General features: G+C 40.7%; 2 protein-coding genes across 3 annotated transcripts; both read left to right on the top strand.

The window, feature by feature from the left end:
* The first annotated feature begins 1,217 nt into the window (after window positions 1–1,217).
* theg (theg spermatid protein) lies at window positions 1,218–5,081 on the top strand. 2 transcript variants are annotated; one of them, XM_035168651.2, is made up of 7 exons: window positions 1,218–1,494; window positions 1,982–2,067; window positions 2,158–2,219; window positions 2,317–2,374; window positions 3,105–3,231; window positions 3,704–3,863; window positions 4,331–5,081. In XM_035168651.2, exons 2-7 carry the CDS (start codon window positions 1,994–1,996, stop codon window positions 4,570–4,572), a joined length of 723 nt encoding a protein of 240 aa, XP_035024542.2. In that variant the 5' UTR covers window positions 1,218–1,494; window positions 1,982–1,993; the 3' UTR covers window positions 4,573–5,081. The 2 variants fall into 2 exon arrangements, with proteins under 2 accessions (XP_035024542.2, XP_035024543.2); XM_035168652.2 differs by having other exon boundaries at window positions 1,481–1,500.
* A 116-nt stretch (window positions 5,082–5,197) lies between these two features.
* Window positions 5,198–18,547, top strand: LOC118116784 (interleukin-6 receptor subunit beta). Its single transcript, XM_035168644.2, has 15 exons — window positions 5,198–5,527; window positions 7,136–7,264; window positions 8,310–8,457; window positions 9,816–9,997; window positions 10,079–10,242; window positions 10,555–10,720; window positions 11,528–11,610; window positions 11,902–12,133; window positions 12,592–12,780; window positions 12,910–13,014; window positions 14,843–14,989; window positions 15,243–15,374; window positions 15,761–15,857; window positions 15,942–16,023; window positions 16,766–18,547. The coding sequence occupies exons 2-15, from the start codon at window positions 7,207–7,209 to the stop codon at window positions 17,411–17,413; spliced, it is 2,433 nt and encodes an 810-aa protein (XP_035024535.1). The 5' UTR covers window positions 5,198–5,527; window positions 7,136–7,206; the 3' UTR covers window positions 17,414–18,547.
* Window positions 18,548–18,823: the final 276 nt, after the last annotated feature.

Raw genomic sequence — 18,823 nt, 5'->3', positions numbered from 1 at the left:
TGTCTCAGATATACTGGAATTTAGAGTGAAACTCAAAATACACTGGATCCTACAACTCCAACGATGCTATGTGAGTTTCTCCCTGGTCTGTTGGCTAGTACATAGTGCAATCAGATGCAGAACAATATCAATATACCAATATTTCGTATATTTATTATATTTTTCATCAATTGCAATATTAGAAAGCCATAATCTCAAAGATAATCATTAAACACAACAGAGAATTCACAAAACGCATCACAAAAGGCAACAATAATTCACAAAAGTCACGTAAAATCAACAAACACAACAACAAATCACCAAGCACAACAAGATAGACATAAAAAACAACAATCACTAAATCACTAAACAAAATCACTAACAAAATCACTAAACAAAACAACAAGTTGTGATTTGCACTTCAGGGCCTCTGTAGTTCTCACATGTTACATACAGGAAACAGTGGAACAAGTATTTACTCGATATGAGACAGAGCCTGTGAAGCAGCCTGGAAAAACATCACATCAAACCTGAGCTACAATAAAATGCTAAAATTCTATAAAGCTACATTTACTTGTCTCCATTCACCCTCCAGCACAGAAGGTGGCGGTGTTGCTGCAGTGAGTCGTAAATTTACCTCCAGGAATCATGGGGGGAGAAAAGAAAGATACACTCTTATGGCGCCTCAGGGCTGGATGAGCGGTGCAGGGCTCTGAGCTGCAGCCGCAGCAGGGCGCCTCTCTCCGGGTACAGTCCGTCAGTCAGTCCGCATCACACCGGCTCATCCAGACTCTTACTTCCGGGGTCCACGAAGAAGTCGGCGGCTGCACCTGTCAGTTTACTTCCGTATCAAAGATCCTGTAATGATTCGAGTGGGAAGAGGAATGACTCCTTTAGAAAAACTGAACAGAGCAGAATTGAAACATGACCAGAGATCCTCTGTTTTTTTGTTTGGGAAGATCGTTCACTCGGCCCAAATTTGTGACACAAAGTGATTTTATTAGTTTTTTTAAAGTTATTGTTTATCTTTGGATTCTTTATTTTTGGATACATTTAACTGGAAATTACATTTTCGTTTGTTGGTTGTGGGTTTGAAATGCAGTGATTTATTTTTGTTATTTTTTTGTATTTCCAGATCGCAAAAGTTGTTCTTTTAATGTTCATGATAATTTACTGTTTGTTTGATGTTAAAGTTCCCAATTAAATCTCTACAGTTGTAGTTTTGCACTGAAGAATGGACAAAAAGTGACACAAGTATAAATAAATGCAGAAGTGGGGGCAGGTTGGATAGAATGAATGTTATACACATGTACTCACAGTTTGATGAGCCCAGTTCCAAAACAGTAACAGAGACCAGTCAACAGAATAAGGAAACAAGGGAGTTTGTTATCAATTGCCTGAAAGTTGGAGTCTGCCATCTTAACTTTCTCTGTACATAGACGATCTTTGGTTCACTGTACACCTGAAACGTCACCTGATACCCCGGCAACCAGCAGGTGACAGGAGCGACTGCAGGTACAGGTGGAGTGAACCTTGTAGTTTTAAATGAATGGATAAAGAGCTGTTTTAAGCTCCAGTCAAACAGGGATCTGTTGTATTTGTGTGTTGAGTGAGTGAGTGAGTAGTTATAACTGCAACAGGTTCAATTTAGTTACAGTAGCTGTGTTACTGTGGGATACTGTTGCTGACAGGAGGATGTGACCTCCAAAGCAATTAGAGGTTTTGATGAGCAAAATGCATTTTGAGAAGTTTTTTGACTATAGTCTATATATATATATATTTCTCAATTGTTAATTAAAAAGTAAAAATGCCAATGTGACTTCTTCCAATTGCTTCTCTTCTCTACCTAACAGTCCAAAGCCCAGACATTTTTTAATTCTCAGTGACATAAATCAGAAAAACGCAGATTGTGTTTACATTTTGAGAACCTGAAACCACCTAAGGTTTAGAAATGTTGCTTGATAAATGACTTAAATGACAGAAGACATGTTTTCAAACACAGGAAAAATACTCTATGGCATTTTCCATGGCAACTCGGACGCATAAGCTTGCTCAACCCAAAGCCAACCGACTCAGTTATCCGGACCGGTAGGCCTTCACCCTCCTCCTCTACCTCCTCGACTCTGTCCATCTGTCGTCCTCTTTCTCTGACGGGGCCTCTTCTCTCTTTTTCTCCAGTCGTTCTGTTTACTGGCTGGATGAGCTGCCACCTGAGAGGACTGGACCCCACACCAAGATACGTACGTCTTCCACTCTCTCTCTTTTTACTTTTTCTTTATTTACAACCCAATATCAACAGATTTTTTGTGATGCTATGGCGTTCTTGTTTTTCTTCAGACTTAACCCCTCGCTGGTCGGAACTATGTAGAAGTAAAAAGCTCCACACTCAAGTCACGTAAATATAATTAAATACAGTTCTACTATCACTACTGCACAGTACTGCTAATGACTGACCTTTAATGCGTGTGGGATTTCTTTTATACAATTTTGTCTTGTCTTCTTTCAAGATTAAAGGCGTAATTTTGTCACAGTGCAATTGTGTGAAAAACAATTGCACAGAAACTTCATGGTTGTAAAAAATAAAGTATAGTGTAAATAATTAATAAAGACAGAATGATAGAATAAATATGCAGAATAGAATAAAATGTGTTTTTACGGAATAAATATACATTTTATTGTGTATATGTATTCCATATGTAGGTAATAACAGTGAAAAGATGAATACTGCATGCATTGTGTGTGTGTGTGTGTGTGTGTGTGTGTGTGTGTGTGTGTGTGTGTGTGTGTGTGTGTGTGTGTGTGTGTGTGTGTGTGTGTTGAATGTTTACAGTTTGTTGAATTGCACTGGGTTGATGCTTTAATTTTTTTAAATCCCAAAACATTTTAAAACTCATCCTCTGCATCTTTAGTGTTTATCGTCCTCCTGTGTCTTTTGGACTCGTGCCTCTCTCCTTCTGCTCTCCTCTTTCTTCGTCTTTCTTTTTTGTTGTTGTTATGTTTTCACCCCCTCTCCCTCATATCTAACAGTAATTGCTTATCTCTCTGTGTCTCACTTGTTAATTTCCCCTCTTCCTCTCCCTTTCCTTTCTTCTGCTCTACCGTTCCCTCTTTCTTTCCTCCCTCAGACTTTCTCCCATATGGGAGGTGAGTGAATGGGCTCTCAGGGCTGTTCCATCCAAGCGACTGTGTAGCCTGGCTCAGCCTAGGGCCCCTGCAGCTGGCTGGGAGCCGGAGCGTCCTCTGCTGGTTCCTGTGAGTAACACACACACACACACACACACACACACACACACACACACACACACACACACACACACACACACACACACACTTTTTTGAGAAAGTGCTGAGTATGTGTAAAGCTAGCTGTCACAATGTGTTTTTGAACCCCACATCCTGCTGTGTTATTAAGGCCAGAGTGATGAAAAAGTATGAAAACTGAATTCTAATATTGTCGTTGAATCTGTCTTGACTGTTTTTAATTCCTGCAGTATATTTACATTCTGTTTTGAGCTATTTTAATTATTCTGACTGGTTTATTGCTACTTCTCTCTATGTTCAGTGCCCTCGACATGCTGCTGTAATGCAAGAATTTGGGATCAATAAAGTACCATTAATCTATCTATCTATCTATCTATCTATCTATCTATCTATCTATCTATCTATCTATCTATCTATCTATCTATCTATCTATCTATAACAATCTCATACGATGTGATTGTAGTTAAACAGAGCGACGCAGACGGCGGTCGCCACTGCTCGGGTTTCCCAGCTCGCCCAGCCAAAGCGACGGCAGGCTCAGGAGAACTCAGGCCACAAATCAAAACCTGTGTCCATGACCCACCTGCCCTGCAGAGCGTCGGCACACACAGAGCTGCTTTCCAGTGAGTTTCCATTGCACAAAGATTCAGTTACATTTTTGCTTATTGTGGTATTTTTTAACTCAAACGTTGTGAGAAATGCACTTATTTGTTTTCTTGCAGAGAGTTAGATGAGAAAAACACCACGTTCATGTCAAGTATGAAGCTTCCACCCTGTGAAGGTTTGCTTAGCTTAGCACAAAGGCTTGAAACAGGAGGAAACTGGCTTGAAGTAACAAAATCGGCCTGTACCAGCGCATCTAAAGCTAACGTTATCTCCTGTTCTTTGAATCCATATAGAAAATGAAAGGCTAGCTGTTTCCCTCTATACCCAGTCATTATGCTAAGCTTGGCTAATGGTCTTTTGGCTGTTGCTTCATATTCAAAAGACGGTTAGGACAAATGGTTTTGATCTTCACATTAAACTTTTCTAAATTTTTTTCTAAAAATGTGTGCTTCTGATCTCAGTTTGGTGACTTTTTTTTTTTCAGCCCCTAAGCACGAACACCCCGGGTTCGCAGGGGGGCGTTCGGTGTGCTGGCCCATCTCCAGAGCGGCGAGAAGCTACGTAGCCGGCGAGAGACTTCTCGAGCTGTCCGTTCCTAAAGCGAGGAAGGCTTTATTCGAGGGATACGACCCATACATCGTTAGTCGGGCGGCTCGCTCCGCCAGCCCCTCGCCACGCATACAGGAACTCTCGTTGCCTCTGCCTCGAAAATGTAGCTCAAAGTAGTCATGGTTAGATAATGACATAAAACAAACAGCTATGAGACTAATCTGATCCGGTTCTCACCCTGAATCTACATCCTCCATTTCTGTTATTGTAATGAAGCAGACGGCCAACGAGTCAGCTCCACAGTGAGATGTTGAAATATGAATGAGACGGAAAGGAAAGGAAAATGAAACAAGGGGGAAAAGACAATAAACCAGGATGTGACATTTTGTGTGTGTGTAACTGTGTGCAGTGCTCAGAGTGGAAGTTAAGGCCAGGAAATCATCCGGCTCCGGTTGGGTTTGGACGGGTTTAGGTCGGACTCAAATGTTTATTTATATGTACTCTACTAATGTGCATGATGATGTGTGGATGAGCTTGTCTTTCTCTTTTTTTCATTCTGAATTTGTCACTGGGTGTCCTGAAAAGAAAAATGGGTGAATCAGAGTAATTGTGAAGGATAATCCAAAACACAATATTGAGATTTGTGAATCCATTGCAATAACAGTATTAAAAAAATCTGCTGTGTCTGAATGATCTCTTAAACCAAATCACACACATGTGGACTGTTCTACCTACTGTCCTTTTGATGAGTAAAAGCCCCTTGCTCCATCCATAGGTTACAAAGGTTGCATCCATGGGTTTGAATGTGCACACTGGCTAGGAGAACTGTGACCCGGTTATCTTTAAACTACCAAATTCAGTAACAGTAAATCAGTGCCTTCAGTAATATTTTTTATTTCACTTCCATTGACTGAACTGTTTCGAAAGACCATCCTCCCACTAAAACTGGGCTTATTTGGAAGAGCTGTCCATGACTCCTCCAGGGGACCTCGAACCCCGGGTTGGGAAGCACACACAGAGCAGAAATGGGCGTGTTTATTTACAGCTGAGAGGCAGCAGCAGCTCTGACTCTTTGATTCTGTGTGGATGGAATCCAACACGCACGTGTTGCTTTGGTTCTAACTTCGCACCGGTAAGTGCACAAGACTTTGACTCATCTGTTTCTATTGTTGTTAACCACTGTTGTTGAGAAGAGTCACAAACAACCTGTTGTTTAGTTTTAGTTTATTCTGTCCAACAAATAAGAAATCAACTGGGAAGAATAACTGAGAGACTGTTAGTCCAAATAGAATCCATGGTTTTTATTCCTTTGAGGTTCTACTTTAATACATTAATGATTGAATAAAACTGTGAACTAAAAAAGAACCCATTAATTCAAATGTAAGCAATGCACTTATCTTAACATGCTTTGTTTTACTGTTTGTAGTTTGAGTGCTTATGTCAAGGTTTCACTTCTTAATCTATATTGTGTGTATAAGATAACGTGTGTGCACGACAATATTCTCGGCACAAGTTAATTATCTAGTCCGCACAAGATAATAAAGATATTAAATGTGCCGCGAGGAAATAAATGTAATAGGGTTACTTATTCTTTCTTTTTTTCTCTCTTTGGCACCAGTTAATTATTAATAGGCAATATCGATTGATAATCCCTTGTATTGCCAATGGGCGACTGGCAGCAGGGATTTGATCCCTCATATGTTAATTGATGTAAAGTGAACACACTTGTGTTGTGGACTGTAGGTCACAAACAAACAAATAAACACAGATTTGATGGCGTCACCTTCAGCTCAGGAACAGTTGACGTGTAATGATAACAGGTTGTTCTTATACATTCTTATATTCTTATAATAATATTCTTATTCTTATTATTCTTATATACTCTAATACATCAGTCCTGCATGGAAAGTATTAAATGAAGTAATGCGCATATTTGACTTGTCTTACCTGAGTATTACCTTTTTTATGCTGCTTTATATTTGTGGCTACTTCCATTACATTTCAAAGGGAAATGTCTCATTGTTAATTCTTCTTCATTTATGCAGTTTCTGGTCGTGCTGCTGCATTAGAATTCTGCAAAAAAAAGCACAACAATAACAACAACAATAATACTAAGAATTATAATTATTATTACCATTGCTATAATTATATTTCAGGAAGATGCACACCCTAACAGAGACCACTCCCTTTTACTTTTAATCGCTAATCACTGAATCTACAAACCTTATCTCAGGTCGTTCCTCAGCCTGATATCAGTGTGTTATAAACCATTTATCAAAGGTGTATACAGGCCTTCTGCTAATCTGTGTTTAATAGTGGGACCATCCAGTATCATCATCACAACCACCTGCTCTGCAAATGAGCTCGATCCAGGGACAGTAAAATCTATTAATAAAACAGGGTGTATTGCAGACGTCCGTCATTATGTTTCACAATCTGGCTTTAAATAGATGAATCAGAATCACTATCAGAGTTTATAGCCAAGTAGGTTTGCACATGCAAGGAATTTGCTGTGGTATGTTTGTGCTTAAGCATAAATATAAGAATTAAAAAAAATTGTATACTGTTGTATCACAGTATATAAATATTATAAACACTAGAATTAGATATGTACAATATAGACGTTGAAAACCCCAACGTGTTCGCATGAGACCTGTTTGACGTCCGACACAATTTAAAGAAGTGATCAAATGTAGCTTAACCACTAAATATTAAAAGTTTTTTTCCTGTTCTTGTACAGTCTCCGAGGTGAGTGGCTGTTAGTGTGATGGAACACTGAGGAATACTGCAGGGAGAAGACAGACTGGGCTCATGGAGCGGAGGTCGGCTCTGGTGTGGATCTGTCTGCTGGGGGCTGGGCTCGCCCTGGGTAACGTTCAGTGGCCCCTCCATCTTAATCCAGACTCAGAAATGATGATATTTGTGTTCCGTGGTTGGATGATATAAGTAATTGGATCTGGAAGATGAATCAATAGTTAAATTAGATGATGTGACCAAGCGGGAGAAACCTTATACCTCAATTCGGCAACGTGTGTTTTAAACCGTTTACTTCAGAAACCTCTTTCCAGAGAATAATCATTGTTATCAGTCTGTGGAGATTACAGGTTCTGGGATGTAGCAACCGGAGATAGTATTTAAAGATGGATGACATGACAGCTCCTTGAGAGTATCTTGATGTCAGCAGAACAGGTCATAAACCTCTGCCTCCATCATGTTAGCAGATTGGACCAAACAAAAGAGTTAAAGCACATTGAAAGTGCATTTTTTGTTTCTGTAATTTAGTTCTCATCACACTGATGTTTATTTAAGTGCTCATGTTTCTGTTAATTTTGGTTTTAATGGAGTGGAACGTCATGATTGACAGCTGAGGCTGATACGTTATTGGTTAAGACATCTCCTGTGGCCCCACATGACAGACTCTGAAGATCTGTCCCATCGCTGCCCAAAAAATATAATTAATTTCTGAGTCTGAGACAAAATGATCACAAACATTATCAGCAAAAAATCACACAAAAGTTGCCAAGAATCAAAGGTTTCCTGGAAAGGTACATCAAACTGAAAAAAAACCAGCAACCAGGGATAGTTATGTTGTTTTCAGGTGTCATTTCTCCAATGTTTGATCGGGTTTATCAGGCAGGATGCTAGTTCTACTTGTTTCCTTCCTGCTAATTGTCCACAGTTCCTTTTTTCTACTCTTTTCTTAGATCCATTACCTGTCAGGAAAATCTTGCATTCATTTGTTCAAACATCTGCTTCCCCACTGCAGTCACAGAATAAATCCAGCCCCACACCTCTCACTTTGTCTGGATCCTGACGTCAAAAAGCCAAACAACAGACTAAAAGCTCAGCCTCCACATTCACTGAGCAGAATCCGCCCTTTCGTGCTTTTAACCACGGCCTCTCTCCATCTCCAGCCTCGTCCGTCACGACCTCCAAGGCCCTTCCTCGACCTCCGCGGCTGCTTGGCTGCGTGTTCCTGAATCGAGCTAACGTCACCTGCCGCTGGGAGGCCGGAGACGCCTCAGCAACACGCTACACCCTCCAAATTCAGAGGATACCTGGGTGAGACCAAACACAATCATAACAAATGAGAGGTCACACTCACGAAAAATGACTAAACATCATTGTTGAATATTACATTGTTGCACTTTTTATATATTGTATTATTTTCAGGTGATTACAGTGTTTTCTTTTACAATAGGTGAATAAAAAGATACATTGTAATAATGTTTTTATTAAGTGATAAAAAAAAATTGCGTTTGCAGGGCGACACAAACACAACTCCGGATGAAGGATAATGTAGCCGATGTAATTGCCGAATGTGTAAATTAAATTGTGTGTTCGAATTTGTGCTACAAATCATTTTCTAAGAGTTTGTGTTAAAGGAGCCGAATAATTTATGGTCAGTAATGATATTTACAACAGAGGGGATGACAAACTGGTTTCATTTCGTCATATTATTCCAGCCAAATTCAACAACAACAACAAATATTGGATGGATTACTACGAAACTTGTATGGGTCAGGGAAGAACTCATGAAATTTTAGTTCTGATCCAGATCAGCGGGGAGATCCAGGATTTTCTTTCACTTTCTTATACATTGGGAGATTTTTCAACATTTTCGTTGATTTATCTGGGAATAACTCATGGCTCAGTCAGTAAAGCATCAGGCTTTCAAGGGGGTTGCCGGTTTAAGACTGAGTGAAGGCAAGTAACTCCTAACTTAATCATCTATTGTTCACCAGCCCCTGTAGGCAATAATCCAATATGGTGGTTTCCTGTATCTTTAACCATCTGACATAATAGCAGAATCCTAATCGTAAACCTAACCCCCTAACTCTATCCCTGTGGGCCAGTGCATTGCCTTTGGCTCCACATTTCAGCTGCCCAGTCTTTGGATGAAGCAGGAGAAGTCATTGAGATGTATTAACAAATCCTAAACCTAGCTGCAACCTAACCCTAACCCTAATTGCAACCCTAACCCTAAATTTACCAAGGTCGTAGAAACTCATAGATGGCACCAGTCGATCGGGCGTGCCCGCATTAGTGGGGGTAGAGCCTACTCCCAAGTCTCTAAGACATTCACCAACCCTAACCCTAACCGCGACCCTAATCCTAACCCTAGGATTAGGGTCGCGGTTAGGGTTAGCCCCACCAGGACAGACCTATAAAAACATACCAGGTCTTCTGGAATAATAGAGCAGATAAAAACAGCCCGTCCTGCTCAGATAATAGGAACTCACTGTGGGGGTGGAGGGGCATCGACTTCGCTGGGCCTGATCCCTCACTGAGTCTGTTGTTCGATAAGGTGTGTGTGTGTGTGTGTGTGTGTGTGTGTGTGTGTGTGTGTGTGTGTGTGTGTGTGTGTGTGTACTTCTGGATATGTGTTTTTATCTTTATATCTGTGTGGGGGTGTGTAGAGCTGTGGCCTTGACAACAAACACCGCTCTGAAGACGTTCACCTGCACCACGTCTGACACCAGCTGCACGGCGGATCTCGCCAGATCGTCCGTGAGGTTCACCTTTTGCATCGCCATCACAGCTCACGGCCGCAGCAGCAACATATCGTCCGATCGTCGCTGTCAGCCCGGGAGGATTGAAAGTGAGTGTGTTGTGCTTCTCCAAACACGAACCCTCGTGTTTTGGCCTCTGATGTTTTTCCGCCTCTTTCTATCTTAATCAGTGATGCTGCCTCCAGTGACTTTGATCAGCGTGAAGCCAGTGAATGGGACACCTCAGTGTCTGCACGTGATCTGGAGTCGCACCCTGTCGGAGTTTGCTGTGTCTGACACTGACATCAAGAACGGAAGTCTGAATTCCCAAATTGAGGTCACAGCAGAAGGGCAGGTCCGTCACTCCCTAATATTCACAAAACAGAATATAACTGCTGGAGCATCTTAAAACATCAAAACATCCAAAACAGCAGTGGTGCTTGAATCCCATGTCATCATTTATCTCCTTCTTCACTGCTCCTTTCTGTGTTTCACAATGATCAAATATTTCTCATAAGATGTAGAAAAGGCTGCAAGGCTTTCTTGCAGTGGGTAATCAAATTCTTGATATTAAAATGTTCCACAGACTTAATGAAACAGACTTCATAAGATGAGTTGTTTTCCTCACAACCTGATCCTCTCTTTCCTCTTTCTCTTCCCCGTTCAGCTCGATATCCAGGTCACAAAAGTGACAGTGAAAGACTACAGCTTCCCAGTTTGTCTCCTCAGACCCGACACTTCGTACACCGTCAGACTCCGTCACCGTTACCGGGGCCCAGAGAGTCCCTGGAGCCTGTGGAGCAACGCACAGCAGGGAAGGACAGCAGAGGACGGTGAGAGGACAAACAGGCGTTGGTTGAACGCGTGGAATCTTTGTTTTCGGTGTTCCTGTGGAAGAGAGAGAAAGCAGACATGCAGCAGAATTAAATATGAATGCAATTACAGTTTTGTTTTTCTCCATCCATCCATTTTGTGCCATGTATCTGGGCTCAGGTTGCCACAGCAGAGATAAGTAGACAAGACACTTTTTTTTGTCCAGCTATGTCCTCTATCTCCTCCTGGGAGATCCTGTGTTGCCAGGTCAGGGGAGATTTTTAATCCCACAGTTTTCTGGATTTACCCAGGGGTACCTCTAAGACATCCTGATCAGATGTCTCTAAACCACCTCAACTGTCTCCTTTAATGGGGACGTAACTCCTTCTGGAGCCTTTGAGCAGGAGTGTCTCTGCTTCTCCGACATCCACATCACCCACAGCCCATTTCACCAAAGCACCACCAAAAGAAACCCAGATGGACACAGGGATAAGACACATCCACACCTCACATATAGGATTCAAGATCAAGAGCCAGTTCCCAGGTACCACCCTCAACCTCCAGGAGGCACTGAGGAGTAGTACCATCCAAAACAATGTCCAGAGTCTATAGGAATCCTAAATTAACTATGAATAAATCTATTGTATGGTTTTCTTTTGGTGAAAGTGGTGTGGAAATTGCAGGGAGATGTGTTTTGCTGTGTTAACTGAATCTACTTTCCGCTGCGGTGGAAGGCACATGTGAAGGATTTTTCTGGTTTGACTTGTTTCCTCTTTGTCTTTGTGTTCCCTCAACATGTTTTTCTTTCCCCTCCCTTCTGTCACCAGCTCCATCTGCAGCTCCAGCATTCTGGAGGCAAGTGGAACAAACAGACAGGAACGGGTGGAGACGCACCTCGCTGCTTTGGAAGGTGTGTCCTTTGAATTGTGTGAGAATTTGGGCTCACATCATATTTTCTGGCTCAGGTTTTGAGATTTACAGATTTAGAAATTATTTTGATTTGATCACAATCTGCTCCTGAATCAGTCCTAATTTGTTTTTATGTCTCCATGGAATGACTCAATCATTGTGCAACAGTTTGGCCTGAGTTGAGAGAAAGACTGAAAACTGGAAATACAAACAATCTGTTTGTATAAGAAACTGATTGAGACCTTCACACTCATGTTTACATCTTGTTTCCTCTTTTCTCTCGTCGGTTCAGGCCCTGCCTCGCGTTCTGGCCAATGGCAGACTTCTCTTCTATAATGTGACTTGTCAGACAGAAAGTGCACAAATTCTGAACGATCAAGGCACCTGCAGAGATTTGCACCAAACACGTACTTCCTGTACTTTTCTCCTTCCTGCTGAACGCTGCTCCTGTGCCCTGACGGCCTCCAACTCTGCTGGGACCTCGCCACGGGCCCAGATATGGCTCTTCAGAGCCTCTGAGACAGGTATGGGCTCGATCATCCTCCTCATGGATGAGGAGATTTTAAGAAACATGTTTGAAAAGCCTGAAAATTTCCCCTGAAAATGTGTTTTTAAATATCATGTTTTTGTTGATTCTGAACTTGACCTTTGACGGATCAGCTTCAAAAGTGAATCATCTGGAGATACCCTCCTTAGTTATATGCACACTAGGTTTGGTGAAAATCAAATCATGCTTTGTTGAGATATGTTGCACACACACAGGTGAAAATGAATACCCTCCTTCCTTCTGGCAGGGTAACAAGAGAGAGTAGGAGAGTGAAACCCATTAAACAATATCCAATCTGATGGTTTGCACCAAATAGAAGGAATACAGAAATCTCAATATTAAAATTCTCCAATCAGATATTAATACTGTTTACAATCCACCATTTGCTCACAAACGTTATCGCCTTCATCACCCCCTCCCTTGTTTTCTCTGCAGAGCCACCGTCCCCGAGACAACTCACTGCCTGTCCACTGGATGACAACAGTGTAAACGTTAGCTGGACGGCTCCAGCCAATCGATCAGTGAGTGGCTTTGTCTTGGAGTATTTTGCTGTCCGAGAGAAAGACGGCAGCGTCCTACACTGGGAAAGATTGAATAGTTCTCATACAACATTTGTCATAACAGGTAATACAACACAAGCTTCATGTGTAAAATATTTGGCCTTTTTGGAGCTAAAATAATGGAGCAATTAGTTTTTAATTTTGTCATTTGTGTGAATATCAACTGACATGTTCTTATCCTTGTCCTGTTCAGAGGGAGTGAAGCCGATGGAGCGTTATGCTGTTTCTGTCAAAGCGCTGTACGGTGAGCGATGGGCGGGGAGGAACAGGACCCTTCACATCTATACACGCCAGGCAGGTACGTGATCTAACTAACTGTGTCATGTCCTGCTCGTACAGCAGCTCCAGACGAGCCCAGTGTTCGTTTAGGAGCAAGTGACAGTGATACCGTGGTGTGAAGTGTATATATTTACGTTAAAAGATAAGGCTGGCAATCTTTTATATTTGTATTACTGTCAACAAACTGATCAAACAATGTGTCCAACTGTTCCTGTAATTCTACACAAAACTGGAGCCCGACCGATGTGGATTTTTGGGGGACGCAATGCCAATATCAATATTAAGGACTAAACTAAATGAATGACAGATATCGGCAGATGTCACAAGAGAAAGAGGAAAGTGAGGATTAGGTTCCGAGGAAAACAATCGGCAATGTCGACAAATTAAAAACGTGGAGCTTGGATCCTGACATTACTCATGTTCATCAAAGTCAACATTTCAACCACTAGATGGAATTAAAGGCAGCATTTTCCTCCAGCATTGATTTACAAAAAAGTTTTACCAGTTTTTTCAGCAGTCAGGTTGTATTTATAGATGATCCAAATACAGCTGGGTCAAAGTCTTCATAACAACTTGTTTTATATAAATGATCACATTATTTATTTCATTAACCAGAAGCTACGATTACAGTAAAACACAATCAGCGCTGATAAGGACTGTGCTCCACAAACAGAGCAGGTTTCTGTGTTCACAGTGCAAATGAGGCCGTCCTCCAGCTGTTTTCATTAACAGCATTAGTTACACACTGGTAAATATTTAACATGAGTATCAGGAGTAGTGCCATTTAATCTGACTGTGTTGACTTGTGTTGAGATGCAAGTGATCAGCTTCTGTGGCTGGCGTCTGTGTGTGGGATGCAGAGTACACAGAAGCGACCAGAACCTTTGAGCCAGGCACAGCCGTCGTGTTCACATGACATGAAAACCAACATGACCCGTGTTTTGGAGCTGTCATTGAAAATCAAGTGGAATAAATGGCTTTCCTCAACGTGTCCACTCATTTCAGATACACGACCATGGCTGATCACGCACATATTTGGTAATATGACCGCGGACTGAAATAATGATTTAAAGCAACACTAGGTGATTTTTACTGGGCAACAGCGCCCTCTGCAGCCACACATGATTATTGTTCGCTCTATTCCAAGTCCATCAAACTAATTTGAAGCTGCTATTTTAAGGTATTTTTCGTAAAAAATACTTTGAAGTTTTAAACTTTTAAAATAAACAAGCTTGAAGATGACAGAGCACTTGCCATCAGGAAAATACAAAAAAATAGAAATTTTAAATTCAGTTTTCATACTTTTAAAATTCTCGACACCCTGGTCGTATTAAAAAAAATCTGTTTCAGTTTCTTTCTTCTAAATCTTAGCTTCTTGCCCTTTCAAGTATTTTAAGGGTTAGGGGTAGTTGCATAATGTTGCTATAAAAAAAACGATTATGCTCTTCTGCCTTCTGTATCTTGGCGGCTGGCTGAACTTAATATCCAGACGAGGAAGCTGTTCTCTGTTGCTGCAGCTGCATGTGGAGTGCACCATTAGAGGCTTTTTATACGTGCACGACAAATGGAAGTCAGTTATAAATGGAGCCATCAACTGTAGCACGTCGGTCCATTATAAAAGCTGATGACCTCATACTGATAAACATCTGTCTATGTTTGCCTGATGGTGTTGTCCCAGTTATAGATCTTGAGACTGGAGACGGTCAAGTGACATGAAAGTTTTTCGAGACGAAGCACGAGACGAAAAGAAAACGACAAACAGTTGAAAATGTAATTGTGTAGCTTCTGTCAAATCAATCATCCATCATCATCACCCCCCCCCTGCTCATGTCTCTCTGCCTGCACAGCACCATCAGCTGGTCCTGTTGTGGAGGTGCAGCAGATTTCTGGGGGCAGAGTGAAGCTCAGCTGGAGTCCTGTGCCTGTGGAGCTGCTTCGAGGATTCATCCGCAACTACACACTCTACTACACCGCTGCAAAGCAACCAGACAGGAGTGAGGGATACGCAACCATGATATTAAGTTTATTTAGGTTTATGAGGACAAACGAGCAAAGTGCACAACAAAGCACAATAGAGCAAGATAAATATTCTACTTATAGATTTATCATATTCTGTTTTTGGGTAAATTGATTCAGGATTTGCTCCATATTGGATTTTATTCATGTTATTCATCACCTATTGCCAATAATTCTAATACTAATACTAATTACTAAGTACTAATAATGTACATTTACTTTTTTATTCAGGTGTGTTTGTTCCTGGTAACGTTTACCGCTTCACCCTGGAGGACCTGTCGCCCGGAAACTACGACATCTTTATGCAGGCCAACACTGACGCCGGCACTGGAGCAGCTGGGCCCACTGCTAATGTGCACATAGGTGAAGAAGACACACACACACACACACACACACACACTTGCTGTTCCATCTTAGTATGGACATTCTAACCTAAACCTAATTTAAACCTGACACCTTAAGTCAAAGCCTGAACCGTAAAATAGTCTTTTTGAAGGTGTGTCAGAAACACAAACACACACACACACACACACACACACACACACCACACACACACACACACACACACACACACACAAACATTCACATACAGAATCACTAAAAACTGTATAATTCTATAGCTTTAACGTTACTTTGCATGTGTGTGTGTGTGTGTGTCTGTGTGTGTGTGTGTGTGTGTGTGTGTGTGTGTGTGTGTGTGTGTGTGTGTGTGTGTGTGTGTGTGTGTGTGTGTGTGTGTGTGTGTGTAGGCTCTGAGGAAATCTCAAAGATGATGTATGTCATCCTTTCTCTCCTGGTGACCGGCTCACTCGCACTGGCACTGATGGCGTGCCTGGCACAGAAAAAGTATCCATAAATACTTTTGGAATCAGTCAATCTTTGTATGGAATGCACTTTTTCTCATTCAGTAATATTCCCAATACTGTGCAGGATAAAAAGGAAGCTGTGTCAATTCGTTCCTGATCCTTCCAACAGCAGTCTGGTTCACTGGATCCCAAAGACCACCTCACAGGTAACCTTGTCTTTTCCCATCAGCCCATCTGTTCCCTGAATACTGACATGAGGCTGATCTCTGGATATAGTCAATATTTTTTAATCAATTAATAAAAAATAAAAAAAACACAATGAGTTGATCCTAGTAACTAAGTTTTACCAACACAGTGTTTCTTCACAATGATGGGCACCGTATTTTATTTTGAATTAAAATACATTTGTGGTAAATTATTTAGCCTTTTGAAAAGTTAAAATATATATTGTATATTGTATAATATATAAAAATAAGTCTATATTGTATATGTATAGCGTTTTCTGTTATTATTAATATATTGTCTTATATTTTCATTTCAAGGTTTTAGAAGAGTCAAACTTAACAATGAATCTCTGATGGCAACTAACAGGCAATGCATGTTCAGTAAAGTTAACATTTCAACCACTAGGCGGCAGCAAAAGCTTTGCCTCATTATTGACACTCTGAAATATTAAACTTATACCATTGTTTTCATAAACTTAAATTCATGAATATACATGAAAATAAAGCACAATATATGTACAAGTTGATTTTTTTGTCTTTAAAATGACAATTTCTTCTTGTTTTGAAAAAGTGCTTTAGTTTTACGCAGCGGTTAATAAGCAGGTGTTGTTTTGTCTCACCTTCCTAAACTTCTACATTGTGCTTCTCAATAAATCCACAAATACTGTTTTAGCTTTGGAGAACTTGAAGACATTAAGATGTTCAAACATTTTTTCCTCCTCAGAGTATGAAGCAGCCCTCGGAACCAGAGAGGCCTCAAATCGAAAACTCTGAGGTTATTTTGTTTGGTGAAAATGAGCCTCTCAACTATGACCTGGATCAGACCACTGAGAATTTCCTCATCTGTAATCAAACATATTCATCTCTTCTGGATTCGTCTGGGTTTGGTGTTCCTCAAAGTGTCCAGATGTCCAAGAAGTTGTTCAGCAGGGGCCCACTCAGAAAACCCTTCACCACTGATCTCTCCCCCAGCCCCATCCTCTACTCCAACGTGGTCTTCTCTCACACTCTCAAAAATCCTGCTGCACCTCTTCTGTCCCCTTCTCCTCACCAGTCCTGTGATTGGCGGCATGTCAGCACTAGTGATGTGAAGCTGCTGCTCGGTGGAGGCAGTGCAGCTTCACCTCAGCACCAAAGCTCCTCTCCCTTCTCTGATGTCAGCAGTGTGTCTCCATCCTCGGCCGTACATCCGCACCCAGCTGACGTCACTTCACCCAAACGCCTCTTTCCTCAAAGCCTCTGCAGCTCGGGCCTGTCGCTCCAGCCTGACACCTTCACCCACCCCAACCTTTCATCTCTTCTTCCTCCCCTTTTTGTGGATTTCTCCTACTGTCCTGCTGAGTGTGATAATCACACATCCCCTGCTGTTTAATTCCATGACAGGGAGGTGCATACAATATATAATGTCATATTGTTTATGTGGCTTTTACATGTCCTCATGATGCCTGTGAAGTGCTTTACTGTGTGAAATGTGTATTACAGTGTCTTTAAAGAATGTGTACAACCCCTTTGACTTATGAAAACCATCAGTTTTTCAGAACTTTGAGAGCAGATTGTTTATCAAAAATAGATTTTGTGTTTCCCATTATATATTTTTTTCTCCAATATTTTTTTTATCAGATCTGATCTGATATATATTTATAATAATAACAATATGACAATAATAATTTAATTGAGGAACTATGAGTTTCCAGAGTTGTGAAGTCATTGTTCCGACTTTGATCCCCTAATGTTCTTTAAAAATGTGAAAATAACATGGACACTGTATTGACTCATCAACGTTTAAAAAACGTCTTGACACTTTTTGACGCGATAAATAAATAAATAAATAATTTAAAACATATCCACGTTCATAAAAAAAAGCCTGTATTGACTAAAAAGTGGTGTCAGTGCAAATGAGTCCAAGTATAATTTATATAAATTGTGTTATTTGTAATTGAGTCATTACATTTCTGTAAGTGTGTTATGAGTAATGATGTTTTCATTATGTATTTTTTATGAAATACCTCTATACAAATATATATATATAACTATTCTACTTTGCTGGTGAATGTAAAACTGCTGCAGTTACAGACGAGTTTAATTTTGATGAAACAAAAACAACGACACAGCAAACTAAAGCTGATTAGATTCTGTTAAAAGCTTAACTTCTTTATATTCATCATTTGCCTTTCACTCAAGCAGCTGCTTCCCTGTACTGATGCAGGTTATTGTGAGTTTTGCCTTCAGCACTTAACATATTTGTTCTGTTATGTATTTACAGTTTGGACATGAACGTTCTGGCCTCTTTGGAGTTCTCTCAGTTGGTCCGTGTTTCTTTAAAATTCTAATATTTCACAAGAGCGAGAGCTAAAATGCTGCCAACTGCAATTCAGTCGTACCACTTTCGTTGTACTGCTACAAACTGTGATTACTTCAGAGCTAAACCTCTTTTCAGTTTATTTTATTTATACGTTTGAGCATGAGACTGTCCGTCAATGTACGAGCAGCTGTTTCAACATTAAAAGAAAACATATGTTGTGTGACGATTCTGTGTTTGGACTCATTTCTCCAACAGAAGTGAAGGAACTAAAAGGTTTTTGCAGCAAATACGTTTTCTTCTAACAACAAGTGTTACTAATAACGTAAACAGTGACTGTTACAGTCCTGTTCACGTGCTCCAGTGAACCATGATGACAATTTACTTAAAAAAGATCAGATGCCTGAAACTGAGGAAGCTACAAGGAAATCACTGTGACATAAAATGATGAAAATGATTCCTGCCAAAAAAAAGAATAGTGCA

Source organism: Hippoglossus stenolepis, chromosome 10, assembly GCF_022539355.2.
Source record: "Hippoglossus stenolepis isolate QCI-W04-F060 chromosome 10, HSTE1.2, whole genome shotgun sequence".
Taxonomy (NCBI): domain Eukaryota; kingdom Metazoa; phylum Chordata; class Actinopteri; order Pleuronectiformes; family Pleuronectidae; genus Hippoglossus; species Hippoglossus stenolepis.
The sequence above is the reverse complement of the archived record's forward strand: the minus strand, read 5'-3'. Positions and strand labels throughout refer to the sequence as shown.

Bases quoted from the DNA above. Each gene is read 5' to 3' on its own strand.
- theg (XM_035168651.2), top strand. From the start codon at position 1,994: ATGGCATTTTCCATGGCAACTCGGACGCATAAGCTTGCTCAACCCAAA. The intron at 2,375-3,104 runs GTAAATATAATT...TTCCTCCCTCAG, and splicing joins AAGCTCCACACTCAAGTCAC to ACTTTCTCCCATATGGGAGG. The intron at 3,232-3,703 runs GTGAGTAACACA...ATGTGATTGTAG, and splicing joins AGCGTCCTCTGCTGGTTCCT to TTAAACAGAGCGACGCAGAC.
- LOC118116784 (XM_035168644.2), top strand. From the start codon at position 7,207: ATGGAGCGGAGGTCGGCTCTGGTGTGGATCTGTCTGCTGGGGGCTGGG. The intron at 9,998-10,078 runs GTGAGTGTGTTG...TATCTTAATCAG, and splicing joins TCAGCCCGGGAGGATTGAAA to TGATGCTGCCTCCAGTGACT. The intron at 15,858-15,941 runs GTATCCATAAAT...AATACTGTGCAG, and splicing joins GCGTGCCTGGCACAGAAAAA to GATAAAAAGGAAGCTGTGTC.